Source organism: Bos indicus, chromosome 4, assembly GCF_029378745.1.
Source record: "Bos indicus isolate NIAB-ARS_2022 breed Sahiwal x Tharparkar chromosome 4, NIAB-ARS_B.indTharparkar_mat_pri_1.0, whole genome shotgun sequence".
Classification (NCBI taxonomy): domain Eukaryota; kingdom Metazoa; phylum Chordata; class Mammalia; order Artiodactyla; family Bovidae; genus Bos; species Bos indicus.
Genome location: NC_091763.1, coordinates 30,602,857 through 30,620,430, shown reverse-complemented (window position 1 = coordinate 30,620,430; position 17,574 = coordinate 30,602,857). Strand labels below are relative to the sequence as shown.

At 37.6% G+C, this 17,574-nt stretch overlaps 1 protein-coding gene across 2 annotated transcripts in view; it reads right to left on the bottom strand.

The window, feature by feature from the left end:
* The window catches only part of SP4 (Sp4 transcription factor), an 82,292-nt gene that overhangs the window by 13,300 nt on the left and 51,418 nt on the right, over nucleotides 1-17,574 (bottom strand). For both annotated transcript variants that reach the window (XM_070787578.1, XM_070787579.1), the window contains exon 5: nucleotides 15,677-15,876. In XM_070787578.1, the coding sequence (XP_070643679.1) occupies nucleotides 15,677-15,876 (200 nt within the window). The remainder of the gene's footprint in view (nucleotides 1-15,676; nucleotides 15,877-17,574) is intronic.

Sequence of the window (17,574 nt, the reverse complement as noted above, 5' to 3'; positions counted from 1 at the left end):
TGAGGCATATGTGTGAAGCTGAGCAAGAAATTCCTTGGGACTGTTAAAGTAACAATTAACTAGAAAATCTCCCTCAATTTTTAGACTGTAATTTCTCAAAGATTAAGTATTGTCTCATGTTTTTGAAAATGTTTCAATTTGCATACAGTTCTACATAGTTCTATGAGTTTTGATAAACACATTAAGTCACGTAGCTATCACCAAAATTCCAATATAGAAGAACTGCTTTCACTTAAAAAAATTTCTTCTTGATGCTTTTTCACAAACTCTCCTCCATCACACATTAGGAAACACTGATCTGTTCTCCATTTGTACAGTTTTGATTTTTCTATTACATCATGTAAATGGAATCATTCAATTGGTAGCCTTTTTGAAGCTGGATGCTTTCACTCAGCATAATGCATCTAAATTTCATCCATGTGGTTTTGTGTATTAATAATTCATTCCTCTACTCTGTGGAGTAGTACTCCAACATATGGATATACCACAACATTTCATTCATTTACCAGCTGAAGGATATTAGGATTGTATACAGTTTAGGTGATTATAAATAAATGTCATGTATATTCAAAGCTAGGATGAATACTTGGGAGTGGATATGGTTAAGTGTATGTTTAACTTTTGTAAGAAAATTCCAAAATGTTTTTCAAAAGTGCTGTGTCATTTTGCATTCCCACCAGCAATGAAGTTCCAGCTCTGCAATTTTGTCAGTACTTCTAATTGTCAGGATTTTGATGTTCTTATTTTTTATTTTAGCCATTCTAATAGGTGACAGGTATCTTGTGGCAGGATTAATTTGCATTCCCCCAAATAAAAGATGATGCTGAACATCTTTTCATGTGCTTATCTGTCACATGTATATTCTCTTTAGTGAAGTGTCTAGATCCTTTGACAATTCTTAGCAAGTCTTCATCTAATAATTCTAACATGTGGATCATCTTGACATGGTGGATACATAGTATGCTGAGTAATTTTGGATTGCATCCTGGACATTTTTTATATTATGTTATGGTGATTCTGGGTTCTATTACGAATCCTCTAGAGAACAGTTCTATTTTAGCAAAACAACCCCTTTAGATTCATACTAAAAGTGACAGCTTGCCTTCTTTGATCAGTAATTTCAATATTAATTTATTTTTAAAGATTTTATTATGCTTTCTGAGTATGCCTAGCACATGTCAGAAATTAGGTGGTGGTTTATTTCAGGCTTTGAGGCCTCTGCTATGGTTCTTGGGGATTGTTCTGTGCATGTGCAGTACAGAGTTGAGTCCAGAACTTACTTTATTCCGTACAGAAAATAGGGGATCACCTTTTACAGATCTCTACAAACTTATCCTCATACTCTCCAACCCCCAAGTGTCCTTTTTTTCTGGTTTCTCTGGCCAGAAAGCCAGTATTCGGGGGCGGGGGGGGAGTGTTCCTTCATTGTCCTGCACATAATCATGGTTGGCATTACCTTCAGAGTGAAATGACAAAGAAAAGAAAAAGTAATTCCCCTCATATTCACTGAAAAACAAGGGCCCAATATTTCCTGATTCCTCTAACAAAAGATAAAGGTATTTTCTCAATATTTTAGCTGCTTATGCAGACAATGCTGCTGCTGCTGCTAAGTCCCATCAGTCGTGTCCAGCTCTGTGCGACCCCAGAGACGGCAGCCCACCAGGCTCCCCCGTCCCTGGGATTCTCCAGGCAAGAACACTGGAGTGGGTTGCCATTTCCTCCTCCAATGCATGAAAGTGAAAAGTGAAAGTGAAGTCGCTCAGTCGTGTCCAACTTTTAGCGGCCCCATGGACTGTAGCCTAGCAGGCTCCTCCGTCCATGGGATTTTCCAGGCAAGAGTACTTCAGTGCAACCCACAAACAGGCTGGACTTGGAGTCAAGCGCCCCTTTTCTCAGTTCTCTTGCCAGATATACATGGTTTCTCCTACAGTGTTTGATGTTTATACCTGCTATTCAGGGCCCACAGGGCCAAAGCTGGTAGAACAAAAAGAAAACAAGTCCTGTGAAACTCGCTTCTATTATGCATTGTTATGTAAGTTTAACTGGATCACATTTCTGCAAATAAGAATAGAGATTATCAAGGAAGAGGATATATTCTAGAAAAGAGCCAATTTGTCTTTTGTAGAGCTCTGTAGAAGTATGGAACTAAAATAATGAGAGGGAGATATGGAGTATAAAACAGTAAACTGAAGCCTATACATGGAATATTAGCCCTACTGTTAAAAAATTGGGGCAAAATATTTGAGAATTTCTATCTAAAGAAATATGGTCCCGCACTGTAATACTACATGTTGATAATTAGGTCCCTTTCAATTTAACACACAGTGGCCCTACCCAATTTCCTAAAAAGAAGGCCACCAGTTAACAATGATTTCACAATCTTTCACTTAAACATATTTGTCAGTCACCTTCATCATCATCATGATGATCATCATCACCATCTATTTAAACAAAAGCCTGGGATCACTGGACAATGCACATAAGCCTACCTCAGAAAAAGCGAAATACAGACAAAAAAATATAACCCTGGAGGAAACATGAGACTTCCGGTAAGCTACTGTATTTATACAGTAAGAACAAGATGCAATAAAAAAAGAAACAAAAATCACTCTTGGAAATTAAAAAACAATTCAACAAAAATACCTGAAGCTAAAGTTAAGGAATTTCATTGAAAATATAAGAAAAGGTAAAAAGACAAGTAAAAGAAAAGGTGCAAAAAAAAAAAAAAAAAAATCAATATAGGGAGTCCAACGTACATCCATTAAGAATTCAAAATGAGCAAAAAATAAAAAAGGGTGAACGGGTGGATGTAGGGTGGTGGGGGAGGACCCAGAGTTGAAAATTCCATCCAGAACTATACCATAAATGAAAACCTATGCTTACATACATAATTATGAAATTAACAGAATACTAAAGATTAAAAGAAAGCTCAGGATGAGGGCATATCAAAAGGATAGAGGAGCCAATCTGAAACAACTTTCAATGGCCAAAAATAGAACAAAGTGAGGAAGATAATGAACACAGGAATATCTGGTTTTATCACACTTTGCTTTATTGTGCTTTGCAAATAACTTTTTTAAAAAAATTGAATGTTAGTGATAACCTGTATCCAGCAAGTCTATCAGCACCATTTTTCCAACAGTATCTGCTCACTTCGTATCTTTGAGTAACATTTTGGTAACTGCAATATTTCACATTTTTGCATTACTTTATATTTGTTAGGCTGATATGTGATCACGGATCTTTGATGTCACAACTCACTGAAGGCTCAAATGACAGTTGACATTTTTTTTTTCCATCAATAAAGCATTTTAAAATTAAGGTATGTACATTGTTTTTTTAGAATGCTGCTGTTGTCAGTTTTTAAGCTGTGTCTGACTCATTTTGCAACTATAGGGACTATAGCCCACCATGCTTCTCTGTTCATAATTTCCCAGGCAAGAATACTAAAGTGGGTTGCCACTTCCTTCTCCAAGATGTAACACTTCTGTATGCTTAAATAGACTATAGTATTATGTAAACATAACTTTCACATGCACTGCGAGACCAAAAAAGTACTGTGGTTGGCTTTACTGAGATATTCACTCTTCACTGAGGTCGTCTGGAACCAAACTGGGACTATCTCTGAGATGTGCTTGTAATGATGTAATTGGATGATAACTCAAAAACCAAATATTCATGAACAAATATCATCAGTTCAGTTCAGCTGCTCATTTGTGTTCGACTCTTTGGGACCCCATGGACTGCAGTGTGCCAGGCCCCCCCTGTCTATCACCAACTCCTGGAGTTTACTCAAACTCATGTCCAGAGTTGGTGATGCCATCCAACCATCTCATCCTCTGTTGTCCCCTCCTCTTCTGGCCTTCAATCTTTCTCAGCATCAGGGTCTTTTCAAGAGTCAGTTCTGCACATCAGATGGCCAAAGTGTTGGGAGTTTCAGTTTCAACATCAGTCCTTCCAATGAATATTCAGGACTGATTTCCTTTCAGATAGACTGTTTGGATCTCCTTGCAGTCCAAGGGACTCTCAAGAGTCTTCACCAACACCACAGTTCAAAAGCATCATCTTCAGCGCTCAGCTTTCTTTATAGTCCAACATCACACACGACTGCTGGAAAAAACCATAGCCTTGACGAGACGGACCTTTGTTGGCAAAGTAACGTCACTGCTTTTTAATATGCTGTCTAGGCTGGTCGTAACTTTTCTTTCAAGGAGTATGCGTCTTTTAATTTCATGGCTGCAGTCACTATCAAGAGCAATTTTGGAGCCCAAGAAAATAAGGCCTCTCATTGTTTCCCCATCTATTTGCCATGAAGTGATGGGACCAGATGCCATGATCTTAGTTTCTGAATGCTGAGCTTTAAGCCAGTTTTTTCACTCTCCTCTTTCACTTTCATCAGTTCAATCGCTCAGCCATGTCCGACTCTTTCCAATCCCATGAACTGCAGCACGCCAGGCCTCCCTGTCCATCACCAACTCCCGGAGATGACCCAAACCCATGTCCATTGAGTTGGTGATGCCATCCAACCAACTCATTCTCTGTCGTCCCCTTCTCCTCCTGCCCTCAATCTTCCCCAGCATCAGGGTCTTTTCAAATGAGTCAGCTCTCTACATCAGGTGGCCAAAGGACTGGAGTTTCAACTTCAACATCAATCCTTCCAATGAACACACAGGACTGATTTCCTTTAGGATGGACTGGTTGGATCTCCTTGCAGTCCAAGGGACTCTCAAGAGTCTTCTCCAATACCACAGTTCAAAGGCATCCATTCTTTGACGCTCAGCTTTCTTTATAGTCCAACTCTCACATCCATACATGACTACAGGAAAAACCAAAGCTTTGATTAGACGGACATTTGTTGGCAAAGTAATATCTCTGCTTTTTAATGTGCTGTATAGGTTGGTCGTAACTCTCCTTCCAAGGAGTAAGCATCTTTTAATTTCATGGCTGCAGTCACCATCTGCAGTGATTTTGGAGCACCTCAAAATAAAGTCAGCCACTGTTTCCACTGTTTGCCCATCAATTTCCCATGAAGTGATGGGACCGGATGTCATGATCTTAGTTTTCTGAATGTTGAGCTTTAAGCCAACTTTTTCACTCTTCACTTTCATCAAGAGGCTCTTTAGTTCATCTTCACTTTCTGCCATAAGGGTGGTGTCATCTGCATATCTGAGGTTATTGATATTTCTCCCGGCAATCTTGATTCCAGCTTGTGCTTCATTCAGCCCAGCGTTTCTCATGATTGATTCTGCATAGAAGTTAAATAAGCAGGGTGACAATATACAGCCTTGACGAACTCCTTTTCCTATTTGGAACCAGTCTGTTGTTCCATGTCCAGTTCTAACTGTTGCTTCCTGACCTGCATACAGGTTTCTCAAGAGGCAGGTCAGGGGGCCTGGTATTTCCATCTCTGAGAATCTTCCATAGTTTGTGGTGACCCACACAGATAAAGGCTTTGGCATAGTCAACAAAGCAGAAATAGATGTCTTTCTAGACCTCTGTTGCTTTTTTGATGATCCAGCAGATGTTGGCCATTTGATCTCTGGTTCTTCTGCCTTTTCTAAAACCAGCTTGAACATATGGAAGTTCACTGTTCACATACTGTTGAAGCCTGGATGGAGAATTTTACTTTACTAGTATGTGAAATGAGTGTAATTGTGTGGTAGTTTGAGCATTCTTTGGCATTGCCTTTCTTTGGGATTGGAATGAAAATGGACCTTTCCCAGTCCTGTGGCCACTGCTGAGTTTTCCAAATTTGCTGGCATATTGAGTGAAGCACTTTCACAGCATCATCTTTAGGATACCTGGAATTCCATCAGCTCCACTAGCTTTGTTCGCAGAGATGGTTCCTGAGGCCCATTTGACTTCACATTCCAGGATCTCTGGCTCTAGGTGAGTGAGCACACCATCTTGATCTTTTTTGTACAGTTCTTCTGTGTATTCTTCCCACCTCTTCTTAATATCCTCTGCTTCTGTGAGGTCCATACCATTTCTGTACTTTATTGAGCCCATTTTTGCATAAAATGTTCCCTTGGTATCTTTAATTTCTGCATAAAATGTTCCCTTGGTATCTTTAATTTCCTTGAAGAGATCTCTAGTCTTTCCCATTCTATTGTTTTCCTCTATTTCTTTGCACTGATTACTGAGGAAGGCTTTCTTATCTCTTCTTACTATTCTTTGGAACTTTGCATTCAAATGGATGTATCTTTCCTTTTCTCCTTTGCTTTTTGCTTCTCTTCTTTTCACATATTTTGGAAGGCCTGCTTAGCCAGCCATTTTGTTTGTTTGCATTTCTTTTTCTTGGGGATGGTCTTGCTCCCTGTCTCCTGTACAATGTCATGAACTTCCACCCATACCAAAGTGGTAAAAATAAATGATAGAATAAACAAATCATTGGGGAAGAAAGTATAAATTTTCATTACACAAGAGGCACAACTAAAAATTATAGGAACAGTGAGGGGAATAGAAAATGGTCTTTAGCACATCACAGTAACATCACACAGAACATTACATTGTATCTTCAGGCAAGATACAATGAGGAATGCTAAAAGTGAAAATAGTATTTTTTTTTAAAGAAAAAAAAAACAGGACATTTGTGTAGACTCAAAGAATAGTCTCCAACATATTTACTAACTACTATGGTTAAGTCCACAAATTCTTTGATGTGCTTCCCTCTAGGCTATGGAGCTTAATAGATTTTCCCCCTGAATACTGAATGGACTTAGTCACTTGCTTCTAATAAACAAAACGTGGAAAGGAAAAAAGAAAAACTTTACAGTGGATATACCTAGCAAGTACTATCTTAACTAACTCATTAATATTAACATCACCAATAATAAGACATATTGACATCATGTATTCCCTAATATGATGCAATTAGGCACAGACAATTCATAACTTCAGTCTAATCATGAGAAAATATCAGGCAAACCCAAATTGAGGGACATTCTACAAGACACCTCAATTTACTTTAAAATGTCAAGGTAAGAAAAAGACCAGGGGAAAAAAAAAAGAAATTTCACAGACTTCAGGAGTAAAGGTCTATGACAATAAATGCAATGTGGTACTCTGGACTGACTCCTGCAAGAGAAAAAGTATATTTCTGGGGAACCCTGTAGTTTAATTGGTAGACCTGTACCAACGTTAATTTCTTAACACGGTATTACGGTAGGCGTTAGCAATAAAGGAAGCTAGATGATGCTGAGGCTGAAACTTAAATACTTTGGCCACCTCACACGAAGAGTTAACTCACTGGAAAAGACCCTGATGCTGGGAGGGATTGGGGACAGGAGGAGAAGGCGACGACAGAGGATGAGATGGCTGGATGGCATCACCTACTCGATGGACGTGAGTTTGTATGAACTCCGGGAGTTGGTGATGGACAGGGAGGCCTGGCGTGATGCAATTCATGGGGTCGCAAAGAGTCGGACATGACTGAGCAACTGAACTGAACTGAAATGAGATGAAGGGTATTTGCGAATTCTCTCTACTATTTTTGCAACTCCTCTGTAAATACAGAATTATTTAAAAATAAAAAGTTTAAGCTCTTAAAAGCTAGTGGGGAAAAATTAGGTCACCTACCAAAAAATAAGAGTAACAGTAACTTATTATTAGTAAAACAGTTGCAAGAAGACAATACAGCAGTGCCATTAATGCTTCAAGAAAATACAGTTTTCAGCCTAGAATTCTGTGTTAGCCAAACTATCAATTAAATTGAAAAGCAAAAGTAAAGGCATTTTCAAACAAATTTACTTCCCTATGCCTTTTTGTTGACCATGATGGCTACTCTGTTTCTTCTAAGGGATTCCTGCCCGCATTAGTAGATATAATGGTCATCTGAGTTAAACTCACCCATTCCAGTCCATTTTATTCGCTGATTCCTAAAATGTCGACGTTCACTCTTACCATCTCCTGTTTGACCACTTCCAATTTGCCTTGATTCAAGGACATGACATTCCAGGTTCCTATGCAATATTGCTCTTTATAGCATCAGACTTTGCTTCTATCACCAGCCACATCCACAACTGCGTATTGTTTTTGCTTTGGCTCCATCCCTTCATTCTTTCTGGAGTTATTTCTCCACTGATTTCCAGTAGCATATTGGGCACCTACTGACCTGGGGAGTTCCTCTTTCAGTATCCCATCATTTTGCCTTTTCATACTGTTCATGGGGTTCTCAAGGCAAGAATACTAAAGTGGTTTGCCATTCCCTTCTCCAGTGGACCACAGTGTGTCAGACCATGGAGTAGTCATCATGGTCAACAAAAGAGTCCCAAATGCAGTACTTGGATGCAGTCTCAAAAACAACAGAATGATCTCTGTTCATTTCCAAGGCAAACCATTCAATCACAGTAATCCAAGTCTATGCCCCAACCACTAATGCTGAAGAAGCTGAAGCTGAATGGTTCTATGAAGACCTATAAGACCTTTTAGAACTAACACCCAAAAAAGATGTCCTTTTCATTACAGGGGACTGGAATGCAAAAGTAGGAAGTCAAGAAACACCTGGAGTAACAGGCAAATTTGGCCTTGGAATACGGAATGAAGCAGGGCAAAGACTAATAGAGTTTTGCCAAGAAAATGCACTGGTCATAGCAAACACCCTCTTCCAACAACACAAAAGAAGACTCTACACATGGACATCACCAGATAGTCAACACCAAAATCAGATTGATTATATTCTTTGCAGCCAAAGAGGGAGAAACTCTATACACTCAACAAAAACAAGACCAGGAGCTGACTGTGGTTCAGATCATGAACTCCTTATTACCAAATTCAGACTTAAAATTGAAGAAAGTAGGGAAAACCACTAGACCATTCAGGTATGACTTAAATCAAATGCCTTATGATTATACAGTGGAAGTGAGAAGTAGATTTAAGGGACTAGAGCTGATAGATAGAGTGCCTGATGATCTATGGACAGAGGTTCGTAACACTGTACAGCAGACAGGGATCAAGACCATCTGCATGGAAAAGAAATGCAAAAAAGCAAAATGGCTGTCTGAGGAGGCCTTACAAATAGCTGTGAAAAGAAGAGAAGCGAAAAGCAAAGGAGAAAAGGAAAGATATAAGCATATGAATGCAGAGTTCCAAAGAATAGCAAGAAGAGATAAGAAAGCCTTCCTCAGCGATCAATGCAAAGAAATAGAGGAAAACAACAGAATGGGAAAGACTAGAGATCTTGTCAAGAAAATTAGAGATACCAAGGGAACATTTCATGCAAAGATGGGCTCGATAAAGGACAGAAATGGTATGGACCTAACAGAAGCAGAAGATATTAAGAAGAGGTAGCAAGGATACACAGAAGAACTGTACAAAAAAGATCTTCACAACCCAGATAATCACGATGGTGTGATCACTCACCTAGAGCCAGACATCCTGGAATGTGAAATCAAGTGGGCCTTAGAAAACATCAGTACGAACAAAGCTAGTGGAGGTGATGGAATTCCAGTTGAGCTATTTCAAATCCTAAAAGATGATGCCGTGAAAGTGCTGCCCTCAATATGCCAGCAAATTTGGAAAACTCAGCAGTGGCCACAGGACTGGAAAAGGTCAGTTTTCATTCCAATCCCAAAGAAAGGCAATGCCAAAGAATGCTCAAACTACCGCATAATTGCACTCATCTCACACGCTAGTAAAGCAATGCTCAAAATTCTCCAAGCCAGGCTTAAGCAATATGTGAACCGTGAACTTTCAGATGTTCAAGCTGGTTTTAGAAAAGGCAGAGGAACCAGAGATCAAATTGCCAACATCTGATGAATCATCGAAAAAGCAAGAGAGTTCCAGAAGAACATCTATTTCTGCTTTATTGCCTATGCCAAAGCCTTTGACTGTGTGGATCACAATAACTGTGGAAAATTCTTCAAGAGATGGGAATACCAGACCACCTGACCTGCCTCTTGAGAAACCTGTATGCAGGTCAGGAAGCAACAGTTAGAACTGGACATGGAACAACAGACTGGTTCCAAATAGGAAAAGGAGTATGTCAAGGCTGTATATTGTCACCCTGCTTATTTAACTTCTATGCAAAGTACATCATGAGAAACACTGGGCTGGAAGAAGCACAAGCTGGAATCAAGACTGCCGGGAGAAATATCAATAACCTCAGATATGCAGATGACACCACCCTTATGGCAGAAAGTGAAGAGGAACTAAAGAGCCTCTTGATGAAAGTGAAGAGTGAAAAAGTTGGCTTAAAGCTCAACATTCAGAAAATGAAGATCAAGGCATCCGGTCCCATCACTTTATGGGAAATCGATGGGGAAACAGTGAAAACAATGTCAGACTTTATCTTTTTGGGCTCCAAAATCACTGCAGATGGTGACTGCAGCCATGAAATTAAAAGACGCTTACTCCCTGGGAGGAAAGTTATGACCAACCTAGATAGCATATTGAAAAGCAGAGACATTACTTTGTCAACAAAGGTTCATCTAGTCAAGGCTATGGTTTTTCCTGTGGTCATGTATGGATGTGAGAGTTGGATTGTGAAGAAGGCTGAGGGCCTAAGAATTGATGCTTTTGAACTGTGGTGTTGGAGAAGACTCTTGAGAGTCCCTTGGACCGCAAGGAGCTCCAACCAGTCCATTCTGAAGGAGATCAGCCCTGGGATTTCTTTGGAGAGAATGATCCTGAGGCTGAAAGTCCAGTACTTTCGCCACCTCACGTGAAGAGCTGACTCATTGTTCAAGACTCTGATGCTGGGAGGGAGTGGGGGCAGGAGGAGAAGGGGACGACAGAGGATGACATGGCTGGTGGCATCACTGACTCGATGGACGTGAGTCTGAGTGAACTCTTGGAGTTGGTGACGGACAGGGAGGCCTGGCGTGCTGCGATTCATGGGGTCACAAAGAGTAGGACACGACTGAGCGACTGAACTGAACTGAACTGATGTTTTTTTATAAGAAGCATTTCAGAATGTTTTCCAGGAACAAAGGGAATAAACTGAGAAAACTGAGTATGTAAGATCTTGAGAATACTGGATCCAAACCAACAGAGCAGGGAAGAAAGGTTTCAGGATTATAGCTGTGCAGCAGTCCTAGAGAGAAATCAATCAGTGTTTGATCAGAAAGTTGGAGACCTCCAGGAATAAGGAGAAACTGGATGGAGTTGATATCTCTTGAAAAGTTAAAATAACAAGAGGAGGTGATAAAGTTAACCAATGCAAGGGGGAAGAAGGCAATGTGAATCTTCGGCAAAAAAAAAAATACACAGGAAACAACATGTAACCCGTATAATCACAGTCCATTACATAACCATAATTATTAATTTTCAATGTTAAGAACTAAGCTATATAAAACAGGCAGTGGATATTAAAGAAAATGTAAGCATTTTAACATCAAGAGAAAGACGAGAGAGTAAAAGTTTAGGTGAGAGAAGTTAAAAGGTGGAAGAGATGGAAACTGAAGGAGAGGCATGGCAACACGCTATTACAGAGTGGTGTGTCATGATACAACATTTGGCCTACACGCAATTGAAGAAAAGATTCAAAGTCACTGATGGTATGAGGTGAGGTAAATTATTTTGGGAGGAGTGTTGATTTCTGACAGTTTGTAACTTAGTGTCCCTTTTTTAAAATAGAAGTATATTGATGTACAATATTATATAAGTTATATAGGAGCATAATACAGTGATTGACTATTGTTAAGGTTACGCTTCATTTATAGTTATTACAAAATATTGGTGATACTTCTTGTGTTGTATGGTATATTCCTGTAACTTATTTTATACCTAATAGTTTGTACCTCTTAATCTCCTACCCCTAAATTGTATCTACCCCCTTCCCTTTCCCTATTCTTAACCACTAGTTTGTTCTCTATACCTGTGAGTCTGTTTCTTTTTTAAAAAAATATTCACTTGTTGTATATTTTACATTCTACTTATAAGTGATATCATACAGTATTGATCTTTATTTCACGCCACGTATTGATAGACAGTTAGGTTGCTTCCATTTCTAGGTAAGTGTAAATCATGCTGATATGAACACTGGGGTGCATGCATCTTTTCAAATTAGTGTTGTTTCTTTTCCCCGGAACATATATACCCAGGAGTGGAATTGCTGAATCGCATGGCAATTCTATTTCTAGTTTTTTGAAACCTCCATGCTATTTTCCAGAGTGGCTGTACCAATTTACATTGCCACCAAGAGTATACAAAAGGGTTCCCTTTTCTCCACATCCTCACCAACATGTTTTTCCTTGTGTTCTTTTTAATGATAGCCATTCTCACAGTGAGGCGGTTTTGATTTGCATTTCCCTGATGATCAGCAACATTGAGCAGTTTTTTATGTGCCTACTGGCCATCTGTGAGGTAAATTCTTAACTCTCACTGCATGAAGTCAGTAGTGTTTAATACTGATATATCAATAAATAATAGTATAAGCATATTTATAGATACATTGAGCCATCACAGGATTAATAAAAAAGAATGCAGAAACAGTTAAAACACATGATTTACTCCAGGGAGCAGAATGGGGTGGTGGGGAGAGACTTGGATTAACAACTGAAGCTTTTCTACATGAACCCATTTTTTTCAAGGTTTTTTTTTGTATTGATATAGCCAATTAACTTTCAGGTGAACAGCAAAGGGACTCAGCTATACATACACACGTATCCATTCTACCCCAACGATCTGATTTTTTAAAATTCCATATGTATGAATCATTTGGAAAATTTTTAATTTTACAGAAAGCAAAAAAAAAAATTCATTATTTCTCGGCAGTGAAAACAGATAACTCAATTTATTCATTTACAGTAAGGTGATGACTGAGTTTCTACTTAGTGCACTGGCTGGGTATTAAATAAAACACTGTTCTTGCCATGAAAAACCAAGGTTTTTAGCTTAACACGTTGAATGCTTAATCAATACTAATTTATTTCAAAAGATATCGTTTCATATTCTTTTCAACAACTTTAATAAACAGTAAAAATTACCGATATTATGTCCTTAAAAATAATAAGTATCTGATGCTAAGTCAAACATTTTTCAAAATAACATGTTTAAATAAAAAATTCCATGAATGATGTATTCAAGATGTTTGAAATACTGAAAATAAACTTTAAGTACATTAAATTCTGAATTGTTCAAGTTATTAGAAGATGATAATGATAGGAACCATTTAAAAAAAGAAATTATGCCTCCAAAGAAGTAGGAAAAAAAAAAAGAAAGAAATTATGCCTACAAATCATTAAATCTTTTGAAGTAAATATTTAAATTCTTCAATAAATTAATCTTGTGTAATCTGTATGCATATGGATATACAATAGAAAGGAACTTGAGAAAATCCTTGTTTCTCAAAAATGATGAAATCACAATGTGAAAGGTTCCAAAGTTTCTCAGCTTCCTTAATCTGTCCCATTGCTAAGCCAGGGTGGAAATACTACATCCAGTAATTCTGGCAGAGTATTTTTCTATACAGATATCAATATTGCTATGGGTTTAAATTTTTAATCACAATACATTTGCCAATATGAAAGGTGAGATGGCATTAGAAACCCCAGTGCAATATACTACAGAAAGCTTTTAAAACTTTAATTAAAAGTCTTATTTTTAATATAATGCTAACTCAGTGATTGAGCCATTACACTAAGACTCATCTGTATTACTAACTTGTGTGCATATCAAACTAAGTAATTTTTACTTATCACTTCAAAGAAATCTAGCAATCATTATTTCTTCTCTGAGATTATATTCTGATATATAAAACAGAGCCAACTTCTAGCTTACAACGCTTTTGTTAGAATCAAATGAGATGATTTTTTTGAAACATCTGATATTCAGTAGCTGATCAATAAATGTCAGTTCCAGTTCCCCTTTCGTCCTTTATATACCTTGATTCAAGTTAACTGTTAACATCTAACTGAAAAAAACCTAACCAAATCATTGCTTTTTTCAATAATTAAATAGAGTCCCAAAAATAAAACTATACATGTTCTAAATACAGCATATCACTGTTACATGCCCCCAAAAAGGGAAAACTAACCAACATATCATGACTTAATACAAGCTTCTATTAAAACAGTATAGTATTGCTATAGGAAGAGACAAATAGATAAAACAGAGGATCCAGAAACTGAGCCATTCTTAAATGGAACATCAATATATGAGAGAAATTCCATTACAAATCAATGAAGAAAGAACTGAATTATTCAAAAAATGGCTTTCCACATAGAATAAAAATAGAATTACATTTCCTTTTTAGGAAATCATCAAAAATATTCTAGGCTAATAAAAGATCAAATTTATGAAAAGAAAACCTTAAAGCCAATAAGAAGAAAATGTTTTTAAAAACTTTATGATCTTGGGATATAAGAAAATTTCATAAAAAAAGTAAAAGGGATACATTTACATATTGCTATATTTGACTAAATAAAAATGTAAAACTTTCATATGACAAAAGATGGCACCAAGATAATAACTAGCAGTATGTGAAAACCTTTTGCAAAATATAAATCAGTAAGAAAAAGGAAAACAATAAAAAAGAGCAGAAAACAAAAGATAAACGACCAATAAACATATGAAGAGATGCTTCATCTCACTATAATCAGGAAGAATGCCAATTTAAAAAATCATTCAGTTTTGCCAAATATCAAAATGCTTATGTAAAGTTTAAAAATAAAATAAAATTTAAAAAAATAAATAAATAAAAAATACAAAATCATTCAAAAGCTTTCAAAGCCTGAAGCTACTGAGTACTGGTGAATACACAGCACAGTGAAAACTCTTGATCAATCCCTAGAGAGTAACAGAGATAGCAATAGCTACTTTGGAGACTCCAGTGTTTATCTAGCAAAATCAAATATACACATACTCTAAGATTCAGTAATTCTACTTCTTGTACATGGCCACTGTATGTTCAAAGCAGTAAAGTCCGTGACAGCAAAAAACAAACTCGAAGTCATCCAAAGAGTGTGGGGACTGGACTACACAGTGTAGTGAAGTTGTGATACAATACTACACAGCAGTTAAAACAAACAGACATGTATTCAAACACATACATGTATTTGTGTTTGATATGAACTTGGACAGATTACAAAACGTAAGTGAAATTATGATACAGTAATATATCATTTACATAAAGTTTTACAGAACACACAAAACAGTATTTCATATATATATATATACATATCCATGAACAAAATACGTAAGAGTATTAAAACTATACTAAAAACTTACACTTTAAATTCATGGTAGCTGTTGTCTTTGGGAGGTAGGACAGAGATGATGTTAACTTTATATGACTTGTTTTGTTAAAAAACAACATGTTAATAGCTGTCACTTTTGAAAGAGTTTAAGTAGGTACTTGTCATATGGGTCTTGATGCTTCACTCAATTATCTGGATTATAAAAAAACTAATTAAGATCACCAATAAGATGGTAATTCAACTCTCTTTTAATTTAAACTGACAATAAGTAATATGTGTCAGTTCGACTAAGAAAAAAAAGATAAATGGAATAAATTCCAAGTCCTTTAAATTATCCTGATAAACCTTACAAGAAATAGCATAAAATATATCTCAGAAATAAGGTAAAAAGTTTTGATCTTAAACATCTTTCATTTAATCACTAAAATGAATGATCTCTCTTTAATTTTTGTATTTTCAATTTCATAGCTCACTGTCACTAAAAGTTTCATCTAAGCATTGAGGAAAGAAGTAACAAGACCTAAAATAAACCAACTAACCTGTATGAGTTCTTCTATGTCTCTGAAGCTCATCACTCCTTGTGAATCTTTTGCCACAAAACATCCAGTTGCATATAAAAGGTCTTTCTCCAGTATGCCAGCGAAGATGTGCTCGTAGGTGAGAGGTTTTGCCATAAACTTTTCCACATCCTTCAATATGACAGATATGCTGTTTCTTTTTTCCTGGTTCATTACTGCCTCTATCAAAAACAAAAAACAAACATTAATTACACTTCCAAATGTCATGCTTATAATTAAGGAAAAATAAAAGGGAATCAAGGTAATTAAATGATGCTTTCTAAATGGGTTTTTTAAATCACGATGTCACAACTACTGTTAAAAATCAGAAAAATTTCAATTAAAGAAAAAAGGTTGTGGAATAAACTCGAAAGTGCAATGAAAACATGTTAATTTTAGAGAATTCTATGTTCTGCCACGGAATTCCTGTTCATTTCCGAGTAGCTTCCTCCCCTGGGAAAAAATCTTTAAGCTTTTCAAGACATGTGAACATTCTTCTCTAAAACAGCAAGATATGGTAATCCTCATTTAAAAGTGTAGGTTCAGAGTTTCACTTCCAACAAAAACAGCGTGAAGAGCTCCGTGGACCTATTACCCAGTGAAACTAGTGAAAATGATAACAAAACAAAGCAAATACTATTTACAATCTCTGGAAATGGCCCTATGAGTATACAACAAATAAAGAAACATTGATTCACAAAAACCAAATAGAATTTGGTAAGAAGAGTGAGAGTCTGTTGTATCTGAACCAATACTCATGCTGTCCCTCCCTCCTCCTTCCACCTGCCTTGACAGAGAAACACTACAGACCGGTGCAATCAACAACACTATTATTCCCTCTGCTCCCACCTTCCAGTTGGTGGGTTATCACCTCAACACAGGCAGGTCATCAGTATTCCTCTATCTACCTGCTGCTGAGGCTAAGTTTCAGGTGAGAGTGGCTAACAGATGAGGAACAACCTTCTTCCATCCAATTTCAATTCCTGAGACACAGGCTGGACCTTGGATAAAGCGCGATGAAAACACTGAAGTCCAGATTACACTAGACCCAGTTCATATGTAGTTCATAAATCAGAGGTTCCAAGCCTGGCAAGATATAAAATCTGAGGCTACTACTGATCTCCCTGTTCCCAAGTGCTCATCTCTTGGTGCATGGAATGCATAGGGAGAAATGTGCCACTGTCCCACTACCGTAGTTCAACAACCATGACACAGATTTTGGCCAGAAGGAGAGCCTACCATAAAACATCAGGCTCCAAATCTCTTCCCAAGAAACTGATTTCATTTACAACTGAGTGTGGAAAGGTCTAAAGATGCTCTTAAAAACAGAATAGACAGGGAGGAAACTAATAGGCATGTTGGTGAAGTAAGCTAAACTGCAGACTGTTATGCTGCCAGAAAAAACTGAGGAATAGAGGTAGCTGGAAGAAGCCCTACAGGATCAAAATAAATTTCAGATACAGACCTAATGCTTGCCCTTTTAAACTTTGACTGGATCAGTCTGTGTAGCAATATATGCTTCAGGGCATTATTAAAAACAACAATCAGTGGAGCTGAACAGCTGGGTGCGGTCAGAGAAGGAGACACCCCAAAAGACCCATACCCAAACCGCTGTCATTCCAGGGTAACTAAGGAACAAGATGATTCATATTTTGCGGGGGGGAGTGTTTCACAAGAATAATTCAGCTAGTCACTAATGCTAAGTTGCTTCGGTAGTGTCCGACTCTGTGTGACCCTATAGACGGCAGCCCACCAGGCTCCCCCATCCCTGGGATTCTCCAGGCAAGAATACTGGAGTGGGTTGCCATTTCCTTCTCCAATGCATGAAAGAGAAAAGTGAAAGTGAAGTCGCTCAGTCGTGTCCGACTCTTAGCGACCCC